Here is a 25,399-nt window from a genome sequence, read left to right on the forward strand (position 1 = left end):
GCCATCTACAACTGACATCAACAAGAGAAAAGTGCACCTAGATTCAAGGCAGCAAAAGATCATTTGACCTTGCTTCTGTGTGCTAATACATCAGGTGATTTCCAATATAACCCTTTGGTTATCACTCAGAGTCCCAGTGGGTTAAAAGTAAAGACAAAAAAACACTGCCTGTTATTTAGCAGTCTTAACAAGAGAGCCTGGATGAGTGAGACACTGTTGAGGGGTTCAAACATAATTTCATTCCTTCAATCAAGATGTGTCTGTTCTAAAAGGATCATTCATTCAAGATTACCAAATTGCTTGATAATTCCCACTGTCATCCTCAAACCTTGCAGTCTACCTTATATGTTAAGTAGTGCAGAAACTCATCACAGCAATGGATGACAACCCAGACAGTGGAGTGCCAGAATCCTGGTGTAAATTAACACTGTAGATGCAATAACCCATGCAAAAGGTAAATGGAATGAAGTTCCCCAAACAATAAATGCAGCTGGGAAAAAGCACAGCCTTGTGTACAGGATAATTTTACAGGTTTTTTCCCTGAATAGAAATGTCCAGGAAATTTTGACTCAGGCAAGGACAGTGCCAGGCAAGGGCTCTGAAAACCCAAAATAAGATGACGATGATGAAAAAAACAGCACAAGAAATATTGGAAAAGCTCAATGTTGAGATAGAGGTTAGGCTTATAACAGAAAAGGATGAGGAAGAACCTGAACCTGCACAGATGACACTCTGAGATGTATTATTTATTATTATCACACCGGCCGATTCCCACCAAGGCAGGGTGGCCCGAAAAAGAAAAACTTTCACCATCATTCACTCCATCACTGTCTTGCCAGAAGGGTGCTTTACACTACAGTTTTTAAACTGCAACTGTATACTCTGTAATGCTGCAGACTTTTGCACTAAAAAAAAAAGGACCTTCACATATCTAGAAGCATTGTTGTGTTGCACACTGGAGCCTTACCATCAGATGTATAAAGAGAGGTTGAGTAAAACAGAACAGAAAGGCATTAGAGAATGCCAGAGAACACCAATACACATACAGTGGACCCCCGGTTAACGATATTTTTTCACTCCAGAAGTATGTTCAGGTGCCAGTACTGACCGAATTTGTTCCCATAAGGAATATTGTGAAGTAGATTAGTCCATTTCAGACCCCCAAACATACACGTACAAACGCACTTACATAAATACACTTACATAATTGGTCGCATTCGGAGGTGATCGTTATGCGGGGGTCCACTGTACTGTCAATATATACAACCATCAGCTATTTACAACTCTGCATTAACATAAGCATATCAACCTCAACCATTCACCTCAGCCCAAAAACCACAACCTTCCACCTCATCCCAGTAAGGAAACACTAACCCTCTCCATGTACTACAAGACCTACAAATGACACTAACCACAATTCAAGGCAAAAAAAGAAAATTGCTTTAGTTAATCTGCATGCCTTTTTTGGAGGTCTCAGGAAAGTAACGTAATTTTTCCTATGCTCTACAGCTCACTTAATACAGATTCCACATAAAATGCAGTTTCCAGGAATTTATCATCAGGTTTCTCAATCTCTTATGCTTCAGAGAATATAAGTTCTTTGATACATTCCCCATGCTGTAGTCTAAATGCTATATTGGCTCTATTCAGGCAGTAAATACTCTCTGTATCTTTTCCAACTCTGAAGAGTATTGAATAATAATAACAATAATAATAGTAATATAATAATATAACAATAATAATAATAATAATAATAGGCTGGTAGACAGCAACCATTCGGGAAGGTACTACCGTCCTACCAGGTGAGTGTAAAAAGAAAGCCTGTATTTGTTTTATATGATGGTAGGATTGCTGGTATCTTTTTTCTGTCTCACAAACATGCAAGATTTCACGTACATCTTGCTACTTCTACTTACACTTAGGTCACACTACACATACATGTACAGGTTTATGTATACACACTCATCTGAGTTTTCTTTGATTTTATCTTAATAGTTCTTGTTCTTATTGCTTTTCCTTTCATATCCATGATGAAGCAGAATAAGAATCTTTCCTCCAGAAGCCATGTGTGTTGTAAAAGTCAACTAAAATGCCAGGAACAATGGGCTAATAACCCCTTTTCCCATATAGCCCACTAAAAAGAAAAAGAAAACTGTCAAAGTGAGATGTTTGAATGTGCGTGTTTGGTGTGCGAATGATAAGAAAGAGATAATTGTGGATGTTATGAATGAGAAGATGGATGTGCTGGCTCTAAGTGAAACAAAACTGAAGGGGGTGGGAGAGTTTCAGTGGGGAGAAATAAATGGGATTAGGTCAGGGGTTACAAATAGAGTTAGAGCTAAAAAAGGAGTAACAATAATGTTGAAGGATAATTTAGGGCAGGAAAAGAGGGAATATAAATGTGTATTCAAGGATTATGTGGAGTCAAACAAGGGTTGGATGTGAAAAGTGGGTTATAGTGTTTATGCACCTGGAGAAGAGAGAAGTATAGAGGAGAGAGGGAAATGTTGAGCAAGAGCATGGGGTGTCAGGGGTAAATGAAAATGGGAAGCCTTTTAATTGAGCTGTGTGTGGAAAGAGGTTTGGTATTAAGTAATACATATTTTATAAAAAAAAAAAAAAAAGAGGATAAATAAGGATACAAGGTATGATATAGCATGTAATGAAAGTAGTTTGTTAGATTATATATTGATGGGTAGGCTTCAGGATGTACATGTTCATAGAGGGGCAACTGATATATCGGATCATTATTTAGTTGTAGCTACAATTAGAGGAAGAGGTAGATGGGACAAAAGGAAAATGGCAACAGCAAGTAAGAGAGAGGTGAAAGTGTATAAACTAAAGGATGCAGTGCAGTGGTACCCCAAGTTTTGTACAGCTCCCAACTCGAACAATAATGTAACTGTATTATCGTAAGTGCTTTTGTAAGTGTTTTTGGGGGTCTGAAATGGACTAATCTAATTTACATTATTCCTTATGGGAATAAATTTGTTCGGTAATGGCACTCAAACAGCCTTCTGGAACGAATTATGGCTGAAACTCGGGGTACCACTGTATTAGAATGTGTGGCAGAAGTTTGTGGTTATTGGAGGGTGGGTGCAGGAGGAAAGAGGAATGACTGGTGGAATGAAGTAAAGGGTGTAATAAAAGAGAAAAAGGTAGCTTACATGAGGTTTTTACAAAGCAGAAGAGCAGAGTATATGGAGAGTAAAAGAAAGGTGAAGAGAGGGGTGAGAGAGCACAAAAGGAGAGCAGATAGTAGGGAAGAGGCACTGTCAAGATATTTTGATGAAAATAAGAAAAAATTTAGAGTGAGATAAACAAGTTAAGAAACCCTAGGGAATGAATGGATTTGTCAGTTAAAAACAGAGTAGGGGAGTTAGTAGATGGGGAGCTGGAGGTATTGGGTAGATGGCGGGAATATTTTGAGGAACTTATAAATGTCGATGAAGAAAGGGAGGCAGTAATTTCATGCACTGGCCAGGGAGGTATAACATCTTTTAGGAGTGAAGACGAGCAGGATTTGAGTGTAGGGGAGGTGCGTGAGGCATTACGTAGAATGAAAGGGGGTAAAGCAGCTGGAACTGATGGGATCATGACAGAAATGTTAAAAGCAGGGGGGATATAGTGTTAGAGTGGTTGGTATTTTTGTTTAATAACTGTATGAAAGAGGGGGAGGTACCTAGGGACTGGCAGAGAGCATGTGAAGTTCCTTTATATAAAGGGAAGGGGGACAAGAGAGATTGTAAAAATTATAGAGGAATAAGTTTACTGAGTATACCAGGAAAAGTGCATGGTAGGGTTATTATTGAAAGAATCAGAGGTAAGATTGAGAGTAGGATTGTATATGAGCAAGGAGGCTTTAGAGTGGATAGGGGATGTGTAGATCAAGTGTTTATATTGAAGCATATATGTGAACAGTATTTAGATAAAGATAGGGAAGTTTTCATTACATTTTTGGATTTAGAAAAGGCATATGACAGAGTGGATAGGGGAGCAATGTGGCAGATGTTGGAATTTATGAAATAGGTAATAAGTTACTAAATGCTGTAAAGAGTTTTTATGAGGATAGTGAGGCTCAGGTTAGGGTGTGAAGGAGAGAGGGGGAGATTACTTCCAGGTAAAAGTAGGTCTTGGACAGGGATGTGTAATGTCACCATGGTTGTTTAATATATTTATAGATGGGGTTGTAAAAGAAGTAAATGCTAGGGTGTTGGGGAGGGGAGTGGGATTAAATCATGGGGAATCAAATACATAACAGGAGTTGACACAGTTACTTTTTGCTGATGATACTGTGCTTATGGGAGATTCTAAAGAAAAGTTGCAAAAGTTAGTGGACAAATTTGGGAGGGTGTGTATAGGTTGACAGTGAACATAGATAAGAGTAAGGTGATGAGGGTATCAAACAATGTAGATAAAGAAAAATTGGATATCACATTGGAGAGAAGGAGTATGGAAGAAGTGAACGTTTTCAGATATTTGGGAGTTGACTTGTCAGAGGATGGGTTTATGAAGGATGAGGTTAACCATAGAATTGATGAAGGAAAAAGGTCAATGGTGTGTTGAGGTATCTGTGGAGACAAAAAACGTTATCTATGGAGGCAAAGAAGGGAATGTATGAAAGCATAGTGGTACCAACACTCTTATATTGGTGTTAAGCTTGGGTTGTAAATGCTGCAGCGAGAGGAGGTGGCTGGAGGCAGTGGAGATGTCCTGCCTAAGGGCAATGTGTGGTGTAAATATTATGCAGAGAATTCGGAGTGTGTAAGTCAGGTGTGGAGTTACTAAAAGTATTAGTAAGAGGGCTGAAGAGGGTTGAGGTGGTTTGATCATTTAGAGAGAATGGATCAAAGTAGAATGACTTGGAGAGCTTATAAATCTGTAGGGGAAGGACGGAGAGGTAGGGGTCGTCCTCAAAAAAGGTGGAGGGATGGGGTAAAGGTGGTTTTGTGGGTGAGGGGCTTGGACTTCCAGCAAGCGTGTGTTAGCGTGTTAGATAGGAGTGAATGGAGACTAATGGTTTTTGGGATCTGACGAGGTGTTGGAGTGTGAGCAGGGTAATATTTGTGAAGGGATTTAGGGAAATTGGTTAGCCAGACTTGAGTCCTGGAAATGGGAAGTAAATGCCTGCACTTTAAAGGAGGGGTTTGGGATATTGACAGTTTGGAGGGACTTCTAAACTGTCGTATCTGAGTGCCTGTGCAAAGACAAAGATTATGTATGAGTGAGGTGAAAGTGTTGAATGATGAAAGTATTTTGGGGGGGGACTTTCTTACTTCTTGGGTCACTCAGCTTCGGTGGGAGACGGTGGACTTGTTAAAAAAAAAAATAATAATAATAATGATAATAATCTTTATTAATACAAGTACATGTACAAAGTATACAGACCTAGCTGAAATCAATGACATACTATGTATATAGAAAGCCCCTTGTTATGCAGAGCATTTTGGGCAAATTAAGTTAATCTGTGTCCCTGGAATGGGACTCACACTAGTCGGCTAATATCCAGGTACCTATTTAATGTTGGGTGAACATCATCATCAAGTGTCTTAAGGAAACACGCTAAAATGTTTTCATCCATACTAGGGATCAAACCACGAACCTCACTGTGTGAGCTGAGTGTGCTGCCAAGCAAGCTATGGGATACACTAGCAATTACAGCCTCTCCTCACTTAGCGATGTACTCATTTACCGACAACTCAGACTTATGACAGGCTCTCTGATCAGTATGCCTACCTAAATAATGTATATTAAAGCTGATTTCCTCTATTCAGCTTATAACAATATATAGTACACTACTGTATAAACATTTAAAAATATACTAGTAATGTTATTAATGGTGCAAAGGTGGCATTAAAACAACATCAAAGATGGTGGTTAACGCTCTCGCTTCACACGGCAAGGGCCTGGGTTCGATTCCCAGCCAGAGTAGAAACATTGGACGTGTTTCTTTCCACCTGTTGTCTATGTTCCCCATCAGTAAAATGGGTACCTGGGTGTTAGTCGGCTGGTGTGGGTTGCATCCTGGGACACTGACCTAATTTGCCCGAAATGCTCTACATAACAAGGGGCTTTCTATATAGCAGTATGTCACTGTTGTCAGCTAGGACTGTATACCTTGTACATGTACTTGTAGTAAATAAAGATATTATTATATTATTATTATTATTATTATTAGCGGCAAATTCATTTACTGACATGGTCTTGGGAACGGAACTCTATCGTTAAGTGAGGAGAGGCGGTAATTTAAATAGTGTCACCATTGTCATTATTTCTCGTTTTAAATATTTTCCTTTTTGTTATTTGTCTGGCCTTTACAGAATTTGGCATATTTTGTTCGCTAAATGATAAGTCGGATGACATTATTATACCAGATTCTTTTACATGTTCATTTTCTTCTAAGAGATGATTGTCTTGTGTTTGATATACAGTGACCCTTCTGATCTTTTTATCCTTCCCTTATCCAAGCAACTGGAATTTGGCACCATTGAACATAATGTTATTTTTTTGCTGCCCACTGGAATTTTGTTTACATCCTCCTGTAATTTTTCCACATCTACTATAGCAACTTTCATGCTTAATTTTGTATCACCACCCTTGGCATATGCTTATGATTTGCATGCACTTGCCACACACATCTGTCATGTTCACTTGCAAGAAATCACTGAGTAAGGGGCTTGTGTACCAGTTATCAGTATATAATAAATGCCTCCTACCAAGGTATGGTTCCATCATTGTTCTAACCACATCACCAGAGATGCCCAATAACTTCCTGATATCTTCCAATGTATTACTTCCAGTGTACACAATAATATCCAATACAAGACCACTGTAGCAATCATAAAGCACAAACAATTTCATACCCAAGCACTTCCTCTTGCTTGATATATACTGCTTGAATGACAGTCTACCCTTGAACAAAATCAAAGACTCATCAATAACAAGCTTCCTGAAAGGATAAAAATATATACAGAACTTTTGTTTCAGATACAAACACATTCCTGATCCTGTCGTTTCTGTCAGGCCTTATTTTGTCTGAGAAGTGTAGCATACATAACAGTAGAAGAAATGGATTCACAGGTATTATATCACTGAAAGCTGGGGTTGAAATCAGGCAGCCTGTTGACCAGTATGATGTGACAGTGTGCTTATACACTTGTGGCATAAGCATTATTGTGGCATAGAAGAGATACATCTCAGCCACGGTTGTCTCCTTCCACTGGTGTAGATGTGATTTTGGTGAAATAATTGTGTTTGCCATGGTGTAATCAAAGTATGTGTTGCTTTACCTGACAATAATTTCCATCAGGGATTCATCAAAGAATAACCAGAAACATTGTAGTTCAGTGGCATTGTTATCAAGTGTACAAGATGGCCGTATTCCACTCTGAGTTTCATCAAAGTTTTGGGAACAAACCTGGCATCCACCTGCCAATCCCAGATGCGGTCTGCTGGATATTGACAGGTGGTAGTGGTTGTGCAGGCTGTGGTTGTGCAGGCTGTTGTGGTGCATGGGTGGGTGAGGATGGCCTTTGTTGTGGATGTGCTGAGTTAGTGGTGTGGCTACCAGCATGGGGTGCAGCTGGTGCCACGAGGCAGCATGGCACCATCACCTGATGCCGCATGCATATTATCCATCCCAATTGTAACAATATCATAGTCATTTTCACTATTTGTTCCTGGTGTAGGGCCACGGGATGTACTCTGAGATGTACTCCTTCCCCTTGGAATAGCATATGGCACACTATCAAAATGCATGTAGCGTTGTACTTACTGACGCTTCACTGGAGAACATTCCTTCTCACTGTCACTACTAGAATTGTCATCGAGCACTTGCAAATCCCAATCACTATCACTATCATCAACACTGCTCACATCTGAGTCCTGGACATGGCAAAATGTGAGTTTCCTCTTTTGTTCTGGTACAATTGACTGTGAACAAGACGGGCCAGCACCTGAAGTGGAAGGTTGAGGGTCGTCTGGGTTTTCAGCACTATTTCCGGTATCTTAGGCATTGCTTTCAGTCAGAAACTCCTAAAAACCATGAAATTCATCTTCGCTAACACTTTCATTTGTGTTAGAACTATCACTTGGAAAAAGGAGAGTCCCAATTCGCCAGGAAGCGAGGAATTTCTTACTGTGAGGCATGGTAAATAAAGCGTACTTAAATGGCATTCCCACAATGCACCACTGGCTCCCCAATTTTTTTTATACAGTGGATCCCCGCCTTACGATATTAATTCATTCCAGAAGTCTGTTCGGGTGCCGTTACCGAACGAATTTGTTCCCATAAGGAATATTGTAAATTAGATTAGTCCGTTTCAGACCCCCAAAAATACACGTACAAAAGCACTTACAAAATAACACTTACATAATTGTTCGAGTTGGGAGCTGATCCTAAGGCGGGGGTCCACTGTACTGTGCACACTGAGCACGCAAACCCATTCTCTCACATGCAGGCCTACCAGCTTTCTCCCACTAGATCTGAAGCCGCTAGAATTTTGGTGTAGTACTACGGCACCAACACTGGCTCATAAGCCCAAGTGCTACAGCACCAATAGTGAAAGGGTTAATAAGGTCAATAAGAGGAGACTTTAATTACCCTTGAAGCATAAACAACATGAAAGTAAAGCAACATGTAGCCAACACCAGGCTCATGTGCAGCCAACAGATCTCAGCAGCAGCTTCCTGATAGGTATATATACAGATGCTTTTCCCAGTTGAACAGGTGACTTGTGTTAATGTATTATACAAAGTGCAGGAACAAAATAGGTATTTAGTTTCCACTGCACATGTCACTTCTCAATAAAGGCATGGCTCAATAAGATGATAGATAAGAAGCAGACTCACGCTTTACATTACCAAAGGTTAGATACTATTTCAACCTGCTTGTTGAATAAGTATTAATAAGAAAAGTTTTGCTTACTTTTTTTCATTGAATGTAATATCTTACTTTAATATTTTCAATAAAAATACATAATTTTCATATTCATCTTTTTTTTCTAATATCCCATATTTGCAACAATACATCAGTATGCAGCACACTAAAAATTACTGGTCTGCTATATCAGAGTGAAGAACATTTGTTTAGTGGATTTCTGAACATTAATACATACTGGTACAGGTTGACCATCACTAATCTGGCAATCAGTCATCCAGTTCCATCAGTATTCCTGCACTAATTTCGCCTAGCATAATTTCAAATTTCACCATTATACAGTGGAACCTTGACTTGTGAGTTTAATCCGTTCCGTGACCTAGCTTGTAATTCAATTTACTCTTATATCATATCAATTTTCCTCATTTAAATTAACTGAAAAGCCATTAATCCATTCCTGCAGGCTGGAGACGAGAAAATATGTACTTGAATATGACACCATATCAACTGTACGGCTTATTTATCTATCACAATTCATCTAATATGACATAATAAACAATATAATTAATACAGAAACATGATATATACTCTAGAATGAATAAAATAGGTCATAATATGGTGGCAGAGGCAGTGGCAGAAGCATCCACCATTTCCTGTGAGGGGTAATTGCAGAAATATCATTATATAAACATAATAAATCATAATACACTACAGAATGTAAAGAAATGTTAAATTGTTTATATATAGTGTATATGTACTTACACACTTGGAGCAAAGATGGTAGGGGAGGTTGAGGGTGGGGAAGGTTGAGGGTGGGAGAGGTTGAAGGTGGGGGAGGTTGAAGGTAGGGGAGGTTGAGGCTCTGGCATATGATGTCAGTGGCCCTGTAAACCTCCAACAACAACATTGTTTTGCTTGATCGCTGAACTTAACTGATATAATTTGTTTTGTCTAATGACTGAACATAACTGATACAGCTTTAGTATTTACATATCGTAGATGTACTAAGCTGGTATTGCCTGGCTAAGTCCATGGAAATCATCGTCTTTTTCTTCTCAGCACTGTCCTTTGCACTTACTTTATTAAGCCCCATGGTCAGAAGAAAGAAATTTGACCAAATGACCGTAAAAAAAAAAATGCAAGCAAGCATGAGAAAACTGCTTCCACAGGGTATACCACAAGTTCTAACCATACAATAGAGCAGAAAAGTAATGTGAAGGACCTGGGAGTGATCTCCCCTTCAAAGACCACAACAATGTATCTACCTCATCCGCTAGGAAAATGATACGATGGATAATGAGAACCTTCAAAACTAGGGACGCCAAGCCCATGATGATTCTCTTCAAATCGCTTGTGCTCTCTAGGCTGGAATACTGCTGTACACTAACTGCCCCCTTCAAGGCTGGTGACATTGCAGACCTGGAGAGTGTACAAAGAACTTTAATGGCACACACAAGTGTGATAAGGTACCTAAACTACATGGAACGGTTGAAGGTCCTTAATCTGTATTCCCTTGAATGCAGGCGAGAGAGATAAATGATAATATACATGACAATGTTGGAAGGTCCTGGAGGAATTGGTACCAAACCTGCACACGAAAATCACTGTAGTATATGGAAGCAAAAGACTCGGCAGGAGATGCAACATTCCCCCGATGAAAAGCAGGGGCGCCACAAGTACACTGAGAGACAACACAATAAGTGTCTGGGGCCCAAGACTGTTCAATTGCCTCCCAGCATACATAAGGGGGATTACCAATAGACCCCTGGCTGTCTTCAAGAAGGCACTGGACAGGCACCTAAAGTCAGTGCCTGACCAACCAGGCTGTGGTTCATATGTCAACTTGCATGTGGCCAGCAGTAACAGCCTGGTTGATCAGACCCTGATCCACCATGAGGCCTGGTCTCAGACCCGACTGCGAGGGTGTTGACCCCCGAAACCCTCTCCAGGTAAACTCCAGGTAAACAGTGACATAAAAATGTGTACCGCTTACCGGATTCTTTTGGCATCAGCTGTGCCAACTAGGAGCAGCATTCTGAATTATTACATACATATTATGTATTACTATTACAGTGGACCCCCGCATAACGATTACCTCCGAATGCGACCAATTATGTAAGTGTATTTATGTAAGTGCGTTTGTACGTGCATGTTTGGGGGTCTGAAATGGACTAATCTACTTCACAATATTTCTTATGGAAACAAATTCGGTCAGTACTGGCACCTGAACATACTTCTGGAGTGAAAAAATATCGTTAACCGGGGGTCCACTGTATTATTATTATTATTATTAATTTAGGGAACTGAAGCTCTATCATTATAATAATAATAATAATAATAATAATAATAATAATAATAATAATAATAAAATAATAATAATATTATTAACAATTTAGGTAACTGGAGCAGATCCAATTCCCTAGATCAAGAGCCCCTCACCAGTGTCAAGGAACCTTGACACTGGTGAGGAGCTCTTGATCTAGGGAATTTGATCTGTGCTCTAGTTACCTAAATTAATAATAATAATAATAATAATAATAATAATAATAATAATAATTATTATTATTAATATAATAAGGAACACCTCCAACTCAGTGCACTGTTTACCTCACTGTGGGAGCAATTCTATCATGCTTTGCTTACATTTTTGACAGTCATTTGGCCAAATTTCATTTTTCTAGGCATGGGTCTTAAGAGAGTAAGTGTAAAGGACAATGCTGAGAAGAAAAAGAGGATGATTTCCATGGAATTAAAGCACAGAATCATAGATAAACAAGCGAGGTGTCCAGGTTTTGCATTGATGGGGAAGCAGGGGGAGCTGGCTCATAACTCAGAGCAAAAAATCGACCCAGGGATGTCTCGTATCTCAAAAAATTTGTATGTTGGGACACTCAAAAGTAAAGGTTCCACTGTACTCATTCAAATCATTATACTGACTCAAATTTCATCATTATACTAACTGAGAAATTGTGCAGATGGTTGTAAATCCACAGCAGCAAGCCAGTGGAGGAGACAGCAGTGATGAAAATTAGGAAGATTTAGCACAAAGTCTCTATTGACAGGTTAATTAAGTGTATTCTGTAATCCGGCAAACTCACTAATCCGGCACACAACAGGTCCCGGTGATGCCGGATTAATGATGTCCAACCTGTATACCCAAATTTTGCTCATTTTCTGTCTTTGGTTTACGAACCTCCTGGCAATAACAGACCAATTGTAGTTTTTTTTTTTTTATTTAGATTTTGAGTATTTTTTGAAGTATTTAAGATTATTTGTTACTTCTTGAATGGCTTTTGTTCCTTTAGCACTTCTGTTTTATGATGATAATATCTCAATATAAGTTACTGTTCCAATGTCATAATCTCATTTTTAGCCAATTCCATAGCCCTTTTTCTTTTTATAATTTTCTGAGTTCTCCTTCAGGGTTTTTCTGCAGACTGCATTTTAAACAGACCAAGTATACTTCCGTATTCAGTTTTTTTATGCACTGGTGTGGGTTTAGGTTGTTCAGGGTAGTCTCTCGAGGAATGCCTGATAGTTCTTTATTTGACTCCAATCAATTTTCTGATTATTGAAATGAAGTTTACTGAATATCACATTCTTTCAGATAATAAATTTACATTTCAACTAAATTTCCTATATTAGCTTAAATCCTTGCCATTTTCTTTACAGCCACTAATCACTTAGCGACGCACTCGTTTACCGATGACTCGGACTTACGACAGGCTCTCTTACCAGCATGCATACCTAAATGATGTATATTAGGGCTGATTTCCTCCATTCTGTTTATTACAATATACAGTGCACTATTGTATAAACTTTTAAAAATATACTAAAAATTATATAAATGGTGTAAGGGGGACATTAAAGCAATATCAAAGATGGTTGACATAAACCCTCTACCATTATAGTATGCTCCTCATTTAGCGACAAATTCGTTTATCGATGTGGTACAGTATTAGGAACGGAACTCCGTCGTTAAGCGAGGAGAGGCTGTACTTATTTATAATTTTCCTAGATCATCAGTTTACTCAATATAAAAAAAGATGAGTGGCTAGGAAAGGCAATCAGACAAGGGATTACATGCACATTAAGAACTTAAAAGACTCAAGTAGCATCCAAAGGATTCATTTGGCAGGTTGTGACTAAATGGTACACAGTGCCGCTATTCTTAAGGGCGTGGCAATGATGTGTTTGTGTGCATGTCACTTAAAACTGTCAGTCACTAAAGTGTGCATGTCTAACTAGACAAAATCTCAGAAATCTCACACACAGTTAAAGATATGTAGCATTAAGACCATTTATGATTAGACTGTTGACATCAAGTGAATATTGTGTTATGTGTCTAGGATATGTGAATGTGATCACCTAACCCTTTCATTTGTTGGGCATATAGATCTGTGTCATTAGGGGTGGTGTTGCTTACTGAGATCTGCCTTAATCACAGCACCCTCAAATTTTCTGTGATTGGTAAATTCTGGCCTAGGAATGAGATAATGGGTCTGTGTGTTTAGGTGTGCACAGTATAAAAAAAATCCTTATCCATGCAGTGCATGATGGGAGTAGCTAACCCCTGACCTTGTGTTTGCGAGGCATTTTCCTGGGTGGTTATGGTTTTATGGCTATTTCTTGTTATCAATGATAGATCAAAAGATATACAGTGGACCCCCGGTTAACGATATTTTTTCACTCCAGAAGTATGTTCAGGTGCCAGTACTGACCGAATTTCTTCCCATAAGGAATATTGTGAAGTAGATTAGTCCATTTCAGATCCCCAAACATACACTTACAAACGCACTTACATAAATACGCTTACATAATTGGTCGCATTCGGAGGTGATCGTTATGCGGGGGTCCACTGTACTAGTGAAACTGAGAAGATTTGGGTCAGTTTCAGAGTGGAAAAAATATTAAATTTTTGGAAATTTTCCAAAGGAAGGGAAGAAATACCCACTCCCCTTCCCAGTATGTTTCATTGGTTTTTTAGTGGGCCACTTCAGTTAGTAATAGAATCATATGCTAAGAGACTTGAGATATTTCAGTGTAGACAAATATATATGTATATAGATTTCCCCTCCCTTTATGTAGTTTCCTTTATATCAAATCTGCTGGTATTTGACTACCCCATTCCTACCAGGTAATTCATTATGTGTGTAGTAAATTCTCTCTTATGTATTCACCCAAGCCCAGCAGCACTATTTTATAACAGTGATAAATATATTTCTATATCTATCACTCTGAAGTTGTTTATATTAACATCCATAAGTTTAAAAGAAAGAAAACAAATCTGAGCATTGAAAACCCTGTGACTATATTTTAAGTAAAATCCTATGGTTGGTTTTCAACTTAAGTGTCTCATCCCAAGTCATACAAAAAAAAAAAAAATGGCCACCTGGTCAAATGAAGTTGTGTTGCACCAGCACAGACAGGACTAAGAGGGAGGAAATAGTAGGAGAGCGAGATTTATTCATAGGTTCATAATGTCAGCACTTCAATCAAGACAAAGGAAGGCTGGTTCATTGGAGGTGGAGGGAGGATAAAGGGGTAAAACAGAAGACTGAATTTGAATTTATTTTTTTCATTTGCTTTTTGACCAACTGTATTTTTGTATATGGCTATTTGGTGCCTATCTGGCATGCTAATAATTTTTTGGATAAAAGAGTTAACTTTTTTTTTTGTGTATTAGCCATTTGGTCCATGTGTGGTAAACAATCAAGAAATATTGAATTTGTAAAGTCCCAGAACAAGTCCCTATATCTTATGAAGGGTTCACTTTATGCGCTATGGGCCAGGGATGCATCTAATCCATAAAATGAGAGAGACCTGTAGTGTACCCATGACAGTGTATTCCTGTTTGGTAACTCTTAACACTGCACTGAGGAATTAAGGACTGAGGCATCAAAGAAGGCAGACTCACAAGAAGTCATACAATAGCCACACGCACAGACACATACCCAATAACCTGGCTAAAGTGGAGATCCCTTTATATTTAATTGGACTGTATTTTGTACAGCTATATTACCTAGATGGGGAGATTTTAAGAGAAAGCTCCTAGAACCAAGTCACTGTGATGACTGCTAAAGTGATTATATGGGTAATTGGTAATCTACATTTAGAGGCATCAACTGTTTAATATATAATTTAGCTAAAAGGGTATCAAGTTTTGTGCTATCTTTCAGTACAAATTCTTACTACACACTTGGTAAACAAAATAGTTTGGCACTTATACAGTGGACCCCCGGTTAACGAACTTTTTTCATTCCAGTAGTATGTTCAGGTGCCAGTACTGACCGAATTTTTTCCCATAAGAAATATTGTGAAGTAGATTAGTCCATTTCAGACCCCCAAACATACACGTACAAACGCACTTACATAAATACACTTACATAATTGGTCGCATTTGGAGGTGATCGTTAAGCGGGGGTCCACTGTACTATGGTAGCTAATAATTTCAAATGGCATCTAAATATGTACAGTACTGTTGTTGAGACAACTGGCAATAGACTGACAATTATTATACTATTTAAGAAATTATTTTTATCCCATGAAAATCATTGAGAAACACATTATCTTGTAAAATATTTAAAAAAAATTTCTACAACTTCTGTTTGACTGAATCTGAAATCTCATCAGACATCCAAGGTTCAGTTCTGGTTTTCATCGTTTCCTTTAATGGTACAATGTTTTGGACATTAGTGAAGATAGTTCAAAAAATTTCCAATGCTCTGTTTACCTCTGTAATTTGTTGATATGAGTCAATTATTATGAAGAAGTGCATTCGGCAAGTAAATATGCAAGCTGAAAATACATGGATGCTATATGTCTGGCACTGTAGTTCAATACATTAACTGTTTGTGTTTACCTGGAGAGAGTGTGTGTGTGGACAACCAGCTACTGGTCAAACAGATTTAGCCTTATTATTATTATTAGGCAATTTATTTAATAATTTTAGTTTTAACGATCTTTAATTACATAATGCTGTCATGTCAGATTTCTTTATTTAGCATATTAATTATCAAATAAATATGACTTATGTGGTAATAATTCTGAGGATATTCACCCCCATGGCCTGGTCTCTGACCAATCCTTCAAAATTAAAGAGGAAATATTACAAGAATAAAAACTACACATGCAATATTAGGAAACATAGGAAAACAAAGCTAAGCATATTCTGAAATTATTTATGTCATTTCAGGATGTTCATGAGCCAAAGTAAAAGAAGCGCAAGTCTGCCTATGAAAAACATTGAACATGTTTCTCATTCACATCAATATAACAGGATGATAGTACCTCCATTCCTACATGGGAGAATGACCCACAATTGACTGCTTTTTTTCCTTGATACTAGAGTTATATACAATATATATCCTGTCAACCAACAGGCAGGTAAGTACGTACAATAGTTGTTGTACCTACCAACAGGTAGCTAGCTACATTTGCTTCAGGTGGAAATAATGACTCAGTGATGACAGCCTGAGCAGTGATGCCAGAAGGATTGTTTGTTAATAAATGGAGGAGTCAAGTCAGGAGCAGCATTGGGGTTACAACACAGACTAAGAAAATGGTAATAATAAATAAAGACAGTAATACCAGAGTGATGTCAGAAGTTGTTGTAGCAAGATGTTTGGTTCTGATATACATTCATAATAGTTTGAATTGTGGTTATTTTATATGTATGTGGATTATCATTATCATATTCATGGGGGAATGCTAAACCCACAGGGGTCATACAATGTCTGGGGGAATGAGAGGCCCTCAGGCTTGATTCAAGGATATTTATGTTATTATTTTTTTTTATTATTATCACACTGGCCGATTCCCACCAAGGCAGGGTGGCCCGAAAAAGAAAAACTTTCACCATCATTCACTCCATCACTGTCTTGCCAGAAGGGTGCTTTACACTACAGTTTTTAAACTGCAACATTAACACCCCTCCTTCAGAGTGCAGGCACTGTACTTCCCATCTCCAGGACTCAAGTCCGGCCTGCCGGTTTCCCTGAACCCCTTCATAAATGTTACTTTGCTCACACTCCAACAGCACGTCAAGTATTAAAAACCATTTGTCTCCATTCACTCCTATCAAACACGCTCACGCATACCTGCTGGAAGTCCAAGCCCCTCGCACATGTGGAAATGCAAAATCTGTACGATCCTATTATTCAGGGTGTCAGCCAGGAGACCTGGTCTGAGACCAGGCTGTAGCAACAGTCACCACAGGCATCAACCACAGGTAACAGGCACAAGTAATAGAGGTTCTGAATATTTATTATTCATATCTTTTTGAGCAACATACAGATACAAATACAAATTATTTCAAAATTACTATACAAAACCTATAATAATCTGAAGGCTCATAGGATGCATGGCATTTCATGCATTTCCTTAAATTTCATGAAAGATAGTACATATAATTTGTATTGATGTCTATTCAATCACTTATTTCATTTTAATATTATAAACATGCATGTATATGTATATATTTCATTCAAACATGACTCTGCAGACTGTTTTACATTACTGAGTACGTAAATTTGCGTCATATTAAATGTTTCTTATAGTCTGAAGGACTCAGCTAATAAGAGCACTTAGCTCACATACAAAGTACCCATGGTTCAATCCCCAGCACGGGTGAAACGTTGGACATGTTTCCTTACAACTGCTGCAGTAAGTAGGTACCTGGGTGTTAATAAACTGTTATGGGTCGCATCCTGGTTACCCTGGGTGGCTAACACCCCCGACTTAATTAATCTTATGGTAACTTACACACTGCCTTATAATTATTAATTTCTAATATCCACTTATAACTCTTACACAATTTCCACTTTGTTGTTGAGAGCAACCATAGCTGTCATTTAGTATTAATGAAGCAATAAGTATAATGCACATACAGCAGGTTAACACTCAACCGACTTTCACACTTGCTGCAGAGATCCCCTATACATAAGACGGTCAAACTTACCAATAGCGAGGTGTTTGTCACTCATGATGACTGCTACAGCCACACAACTTGTTCTTCTACCTTCTGTGACAATTATAAGTGGTGTCAGACCGTCCCCTGACACGTAGTTGTAACACTGACACTTGTGACACTTGCTATGACACTACAGATGTTTCTCTTGTTGGGTTTGTAAGAGCCACTGACAGCTTAAGTTGTATTGAGTCCTGCTTCCCGGTGGACGGGCAAGAGATATTACCCAAAGCTGAGCTATAAAAGAAGAGGGAACAAGAACCCTGTTGCTAATAAAAACAGTAACTACAAGTTCCCAAATCGACCAGGTGGACTTCCCTCACCAAGCCCCAACAGAGTGGGACGCCCACACTCTCACCTGAGTTCAGTAACCGGCTTCCCAACCAAACTGTTAGACTTTAATAATGAAACTGGCACTCAACCGTGTTATAAGTAAGTAAGTAAGTAAGTAAATTTATTCAGGTATACACAATACAGTTACATAGAATTATCATACATAGCAGCATATGTGTAGAGAACCTAGGATAACCCAAAAAAGTCAGACAGAGTGACTTATTTCCATTGGGGTCCTTTATTATAACGTAGGCCCGAGGAACGAGTGACTCCTGCACTCCTTGTGTTACAACACTGGCCCGAGGAACGAGTGACTCCTGCACTCCTTGTGTTACAACACTGGCCCTAGGAGTGAACCCTGCACTCCACAGTGTTCCAACACCGGTCCAAGGAACAAGTGATCCCTGCATTCCACGGTATTACAACACTGGCCCAAGGAACGAGTGAATCCTACACTCCTTGTGCTACAACACGAGCCCGAGGAGCGAATGAACATGACTCAAGAAATCGTAATGACACGATTGCAAACAAACCATACCATGACCGCGGGTTCAATCCCGGCCGGGGGTATGGTTTGGAGCGAATGAACCTTGTACTCAGTCTCAGTAAATTTTCACTTGTACTGTCCGAGCAGCTAGATTATTGTGCAACCCATACTCATACTCTTTAACAAAAGAGTATAGGTGAGAGCCAGACCGACAATGCGATCCGTCGAGTCAAAGCCGGGTACACGGAGAAGTGGAAGGGACAAACTGTGCACTGGGAAAGGTAGCAAAACCCCACGAAGGAAGGTACGTACCCAGATGAACATCGGAAACAGGAGTAGGAAGTACTCCACCAAGTCATGACGAGATGACTGCCTTGGGCCGTGAGCGAAGGCAACAAGGTAAGATAGACTAAACATAAGCAGTCAGTCATGGGTACCCCACAACGATGAGAAATTTCAATTACTCAGATATGGTAAACATGAGGAAATTAAATCTTCATCAGAGTACAAAACAAATTCTGGCCACGAAATAGAGCGAAACACCAACGTCAAAGACCTGGGAGTGATTATGTCGGAGGATCTCACCTTCAAGGACCATAACATTGTATCAATCGCATCTGCTAGAAAAATGACAGGATGGATAATGAGAACCTTCAAAACTAGGGAGGCCAAGCCCATGATGACACTCTTCAGGTCACTTGTTCTATCTAGGCTGGAATATTGCTGCACTCTAACAGCACCTTTCAAGGCAGGTGAAATTGCCGACCTAGAAAATGTACAGAGAACTTTCACGGCGCGCATAACGGAGATAAAACACCTCAATTACTGGGAGCGCTTGAGGTTTCTAAACCTGTATTCCCTGGAACGCAGGAGGGAGAGATACATGATTATATACACCTGGAAAATCATAGAGGGACTAGTACCGAACTTGCACACGAAAATCACTCACTACGAAAGCAAAAGACTTGGCAGACGATGCACCATCCCCCCAATGAAAAGCAGGGGTGTCACTAGCACGTTAAGAGACCATACAATAAGTGTCAGGGGCCCGAGACTGTTCAACTGCCTCCCAGCACACATAAGGGGGATTACCAACAGACCCCTGGCAGTCTTCAAGCTGGCACTGGACAAGCACCTAAAGTCAGTTCCTGATCAGCCGGGCTGTGGCTCATACGTTGGTTTGCGTGCAGCCAGCAGCAACAGCCTGGTTGATCAGGCGCTGATCCACCAGGAGGCCTGGTCACAGACCGGGCCGCGGGGGCGTTGACCCCCGAAACTCTCTCCAGGTAAACTCCAGGTAAACATAAGGCAGCGTCAAAGCCACATCGAGAGCTAGGGCCAAGTGACGCACCCATAGTCTGGTACAACTGAAGGATGGGACCGAGCCCAGTTGACATTACTACAACATACTTGCTAACCCCAGTCCAACTCTAGGGTATGACCTCCTTCCACTGGGTAATCCCGCCTACTACCAGTAACAATACCTTCGTCTGCTGCACCACAACATACTTGTTAACCCCCAGTCCAACTCTTGGGTATGACCTTCTTCCACTGGGGAATCCCGCCTACTACCAGTGACAATACCTTCGTTTGCTGCCCCTCATCTGACTCCAGAAACTCTAATATATAAACACCAATCTTCCTGCCTTTGCTTCACATTCTTCAAGACTAAGGTGTTCAGCACCTACTCCTAGGCTGAGGGACTGATTACCTCGTCTTTCACTGTCTTTTGTATATACTTCTAGAGTCATCAGATTATGTCCATGTATTTGTACTGATAAAGCCAGTGGATGCCGAAACGTGTACCGAGATGTTAGTTTAATATGTTTACTGTGCACCCCATACCCATCCTGTGGGCGGTAGTCAAAAGATTACAGAGGTACATAATGGGTCCAGGGACTGGGCCCCCAAAGTTTTGATAGCTGAATTAGGTACAAAGGTAATGAATCATGTAAGTTAAGTTACTGACTTACGTTTATACATGGCTACAATCATGAACAAATTATAGAGTAATGAGCAATTCACACGTCCACACCCGGTCACAACTGTAATGAGTTATTGGTGCAAATATTAATTGTTGGGTCACACACACACTTTAGGAAGTGTTTCTACAGTCATAGAGTAGTCACGAAGTGGAATAGCCTAGCAAGTGAGGTAGTGGAGGCATGAACCATATATAACTAAGATGGCGTATGATAAAGCTCATGGAACAGGGATGGCGAGAACCTAGTAGCACTCAGTGAAAAGGCAGAGCCAGGAGCTGAGTCTCGACCCCTGCAACCATAATTAGGTGAGCAATTAGACGAGTACACACACACAAATAGGTGAGTACACACACACAAAAAGGTGAGTACACACACACATACGAGTATACATACACGCACGAGTACAAGCACTCACACATACATGAGTACGCAAATACCCAAATGTTACACGTGTAATTCTTCGGCTTGAAACTTCAAGGGCTGGTGTAGCTTGCAAGAAGGAACATTTATATTGTTAATAATCTTTTTAAGCCCTTATTCGTCAATTATATTAAGCAAATTGGAATATTAATTCCCATGCGATAACTAGAGAATAACTCCTTTGATTGGCTTTAAGTTCCAGAGCTAGGTTATGTTAGTGGAGGGTTCGGATTAGTTGTGAGCTGTCTCAAATTCTTATTAAAGAATTTGAGACATAAGTTTCCCTGTGATAACCTGAGTGTCTCTTCACATAAGGTTATTTCAGTATGCAGGTTTGGAATCAGTCCCCCCAGTATTTTCCAATTGTAAATTATGATATTTCTTGTTTTGCTGGGAGACTGGAGGCATTGATACATTCAGTGAAAGTTTTTTTATAACCATTATCCAGTTCTGCAATTTTGCCAACCTTAAATATGCATCAACATTGCAGTGTAAACATCACAAACGCTTTAATAAGAATCTTCACCGGTCTTGCATTCTTGTTTTGAAGGTTCTTGTTATCCAGTTTATCATTTTTCCTTGAAGTTATGGAGTAACACTTGTGAACCTTGAATATAAGACTTCCCTATACTGTTTTCTTGTTCCATGTATCCCTCTTTCACTCAGTTGGATGGCTTCATAGTATTTTAAACTCTACTCCTGTGAGAGTTCTTTGGTGTGACTGAACATGGCATGGAGGAGGGAGGAGAAAGTCTAGCACCATTAGCGGAAGTGCAGCTGCCACATGAGGGTGGTCGAGCGTTGTCCAGCCAACACCAGTGACTCACTACAATTTCTCCTGGTAAATAACTCATTACTGTTTCCAAGAAGAATAGAAGTCACAATTCCGTGGCTGGAACCATCTAAAAGTCACTCACAAATTAGAAATAAAAACTTATTTGAATTCAATTTAGGCCTGATCATGGACTGGACCGCGGGGGCGCTGACCCCCGGAACACCCTCCAGGTATCTACATATAATACATTGACACCAGTGAGTCCATCTATCATCATTCTATCATGCAGGAGGAGCCACATGTCTATGGTGCATCCAACAAAATAAGCAGACTCTTGGATGTCACTACTGCCCGGCTCCGGCTGGGTTACAAGTATCTTTGGCAGGTTAAATCAACACCACCAGATGTAGACCAAACGAAATGTAAACTTTGCCAGATGGACTATTGTCACACCCTGCGTCATTATGTACTGGAGTGTGATAAAATTAATGAATTTAGAAACAACTCACTCAGAAATGTTCAAGAAATGGCAAAGTATTTTATCCACAGTGGTATATTGCAGACCATTCTGGAGAAATACCCTGACTTTGCTAGCTGTAAATAAAGCATTACCACATGTGTGCATGTGTGTGTGTGTGTGTGTGTGTGTGTGTGTGTGTGTGTGTGTGTGTGTGTGTGTGTGTGTGTGTGTGTGTGTGTGTGTGCATGCATTCACCTAGTTGAGATTGCAGGGGTTGAGTCCAAGCTCCTGTGTGTTTACCTGGAGTTTACCTGGAGAGAGTTCCGGGGGTCAACGCCCCCGCGGCCCGGTCTGTGACCAGGCCTCCTGGTGGATCAGAGCCTGATCAACCGGGCTGTTGCTGCTGGCTGCACGCAAACCAACGTACGAGCCACAGCCCGGCTGATCAGGAACTGACTTTAGGTGCTTGTCCAGTGCTTGTGTGTGTGTGTGTGTGTGTGTGTGTGTGTGTTTGTGTGTGTGTTTGTGTGTGCGTGTTAGTTACCATTTTGTCCTAGGCACATGTCGATTAGACACTAGGCCTGTTGTATTTGCGAGTGTGTGTGTGTGTACTCACCTAGTTGAGGTTGCGGGGGTCGAGTCCAAGCTCCTGGCCCCGCCTCTTCACTGATCGCTACTAGGTCACTCTCCCTGAGCCGTGAGCTTTATCATACCTCTGCTTAAAGCTATGTATGGATCCTGCCTCCACTACATCGCTTCCCAAACTATTCCACTTACTGACTACTCTGTGGCTGAAGAAATACTTCCTAACATCCCTGTGATTCATCTGTGTCTTCAGCTTCCAACTGTGTCCCCTTGTTACTGTGTCCAATCTCTGGAACATCCTGTCTTTGTCCACCTTGTCAATTCCTCTCAGTATTTTGTATGTCGTTATCATGTCCCCCCTATCTCTCCTGTCCTCCAGTGTCGTCAGGTTGATTTCCCTTAACCTCTCCTCGTAGGACATACCTCTTAGCTCTGGGACTAGTCTTGTTGCAAACCTTTGCACTTTCTCTAGTTTCTTCACGTGCTTGGCTAGGTGTGGGTTCCACACTGGTGCCGCATACTCCAATATGGGCCTAACGTACACGGTGTACAGGGTCCTGAATGATTCCTTATTAAGATGTCGGAATGCTGTTCTGAGGTTTGCTAGGCGCCCATATGCTGCAGCAGTTATTTGGTTGATGTGCGCTTCAGGAGATGTGCCTGGTGTTATACTCACCCCAAGATCTTTTTCCTTGAGTGAGGTTTGTAGTCTCTGACCCCCTAGACTGTACTCCGTCTGCGGCCTTCTTTGCCCTTCCCCAATCTTCATGACTTTGCACTTGGTGGGATTGAACTCCAGGAGCCAATTGCTGGACCAGGTCTGCAGCCTGTCCAGATCCCTTTGTAGTTCTGCCTGGTCTTCGATCGAGTGAATTCTTCTCATCAACTTCATGTCATCTGCAAACAGGGACACCTCAGAGTCTATTCCTTCCGTCATGTCGTGTGTGTATGTGTATGAGTGTGTGTGTGTATGAGTGGGTGTGTGTGTGTACTCACCTATTTGTACTCACCTATTTGTGGTTGCAGGGGTCGAGTCTTAGCTCCTGGCCCCGCCTCTTCACCAGTTGCTCTTCACCGGTATGAGTGTGTGTGCGTGTGTGTGTATGAGTTTGTGTATGTGTGTGTGTGTGTGTGTGTGTTTGTGTGTGTTTATGTGTGTGTGTGTGTGTGTGTGTGTGTGTGTGTGTGTGACTCAACAACCAATATTTGCACCAGTAACTCACTACAGTTGTGACCGGGTGTGGAAGTGTGAATTGCTCATTACACTATAATTTGTTCATGATTGTAGCCATGTATAAACGTAAGTAACCATTCTTACAGTATTCATTACCTTTTGTAACTTGTGAGCTCATTACCTTTGTACCTAGTTCAGCCATCCAAACTTTGGGGCCCAGTCCCTGGACCCATTACGTACCTCTGTAATCTGTAAATACCTTTGTAACTTGTCATGATTGTGACTAGACCTACCCGGAGTTCATTACCTTTGTAATTTGTGAGTTCATTACCTTTGTAAATTGTGAATTCATTACCTCTGTAACTTGCTCAGCTATCAAAACTTTGGAGTCCAGTCCCTGGACCAATTATGTACCTCTGTAATCTTTTGACTACCACCCACAGGATGGGTATGGGGTGCATAATAAACATATTAAACTAACTAACTATGCTTCAGCTGGTTGGCTACCTGGCAAATAAAGAATGATCTCCAAGAATATGAAAGAAATCATTTTATTTCCTGGAAATGGTTCAGTGAAGTGTTCACAATGTTAAGTCATGTCCTTATCATTTTACACCATCTCTGAGTTGTGTCAGCAGCTGTCTTGCTGCTCAGGAGATTCTTTGAAGCTTAATTTATCCTCGATAAGAAAGTGCCTCATTATTATCACGGAGAGCGCTAAACCCGTAGGGATTATACAGCGCCTTTTGGTAGGGAGGGGGGATATAGAAGGCATTCAGGCTTAATTCAGGGAACTGGAGCACAGATCCAGTTCCCTAGATCAAGAGCCCCTCACCAGCATCAAGGAACCTTCCTCGAGGGAAGAGAGTACTTCAATAACACCATTAACCCAGACCACTGGAATTTACCTGCCAGTCCTCACTGACAATGCCATCAGCTCGTGCCTGCCTTCACTAACCTACGTTCCTGCTACTTCCAGCTGAGCGTTATCAGTGTTTTCAGTGAGGTTTCCAAACAACAGTATGTAGTGTGGCGAAACGTCTATATAATAAAGATACCCAGTTGCTGCACGTGTTTAATTTTTCAAGAAAAAGAATTCCGAGACAGCCGAGATTCTCAGACAACTGTATTCTTAATCATTATTTTGACGGCCCTTCTTACTAAGAATGCCCCTGAACCCAGTGATTAAACTTTTCTGAAGTCGGTGTTATTTCTATTATAATCAGTAAAGAAGCGCTAAACCTACAAGAGTCATACAGCGCAGCGGGGCAGGGATTAGCGCAGGATCAGAGTAGCAAGAGTGGAGAGGACAACACAGGTGAAGTCGGTGTAAT

General features: G+C 40.4%; 1 protein-coding gene across 3 annotated transcripts in view; it reads right to left on the reverse strand.

The window, feature by feature from the left end:
• LOC128700672 (pyrimidodiazepine synthase) overlaps positions 1-25,399 on the reverse strand; it is a 640,204-nt gene that overhangs the window by 34,052 nt on the left and 580,753 nt on the right. The window contains exon 1 of one of the 3 annotated variants that reach the window (XM_070097053.1): positions 17,838-18,138. The exons of the other annotated variants lie outside the window; for them this stretch is intronic. Coding sequence (XP_069953154.1) covers positions 17,838-17,862 — 25 coding nt within the window. The 5' untranslated portion in view covers positions 17,863-18,138. Of the gene's footprint in view, positions 1-17,837; positions 18,139-25,399 lie in introns of those variants that run through there. 3 annotated transcript variants of the gene reach the window in all.

This window comes from Cherax quadricarinatus, chromosome 56, assembly GCF_038502225.1.
Source record: "Cherax quadricarinatus isolate ZL_2023a chromosome 56, ASM3850222v1, whole genome shotgun sequence".
Lineage (NCBI taxonomy): Eukaryota > Metazoa > Arthropoda > Malacostraca > Decapoda > Parastacidae > Cherax > Cherax quadricarinatus.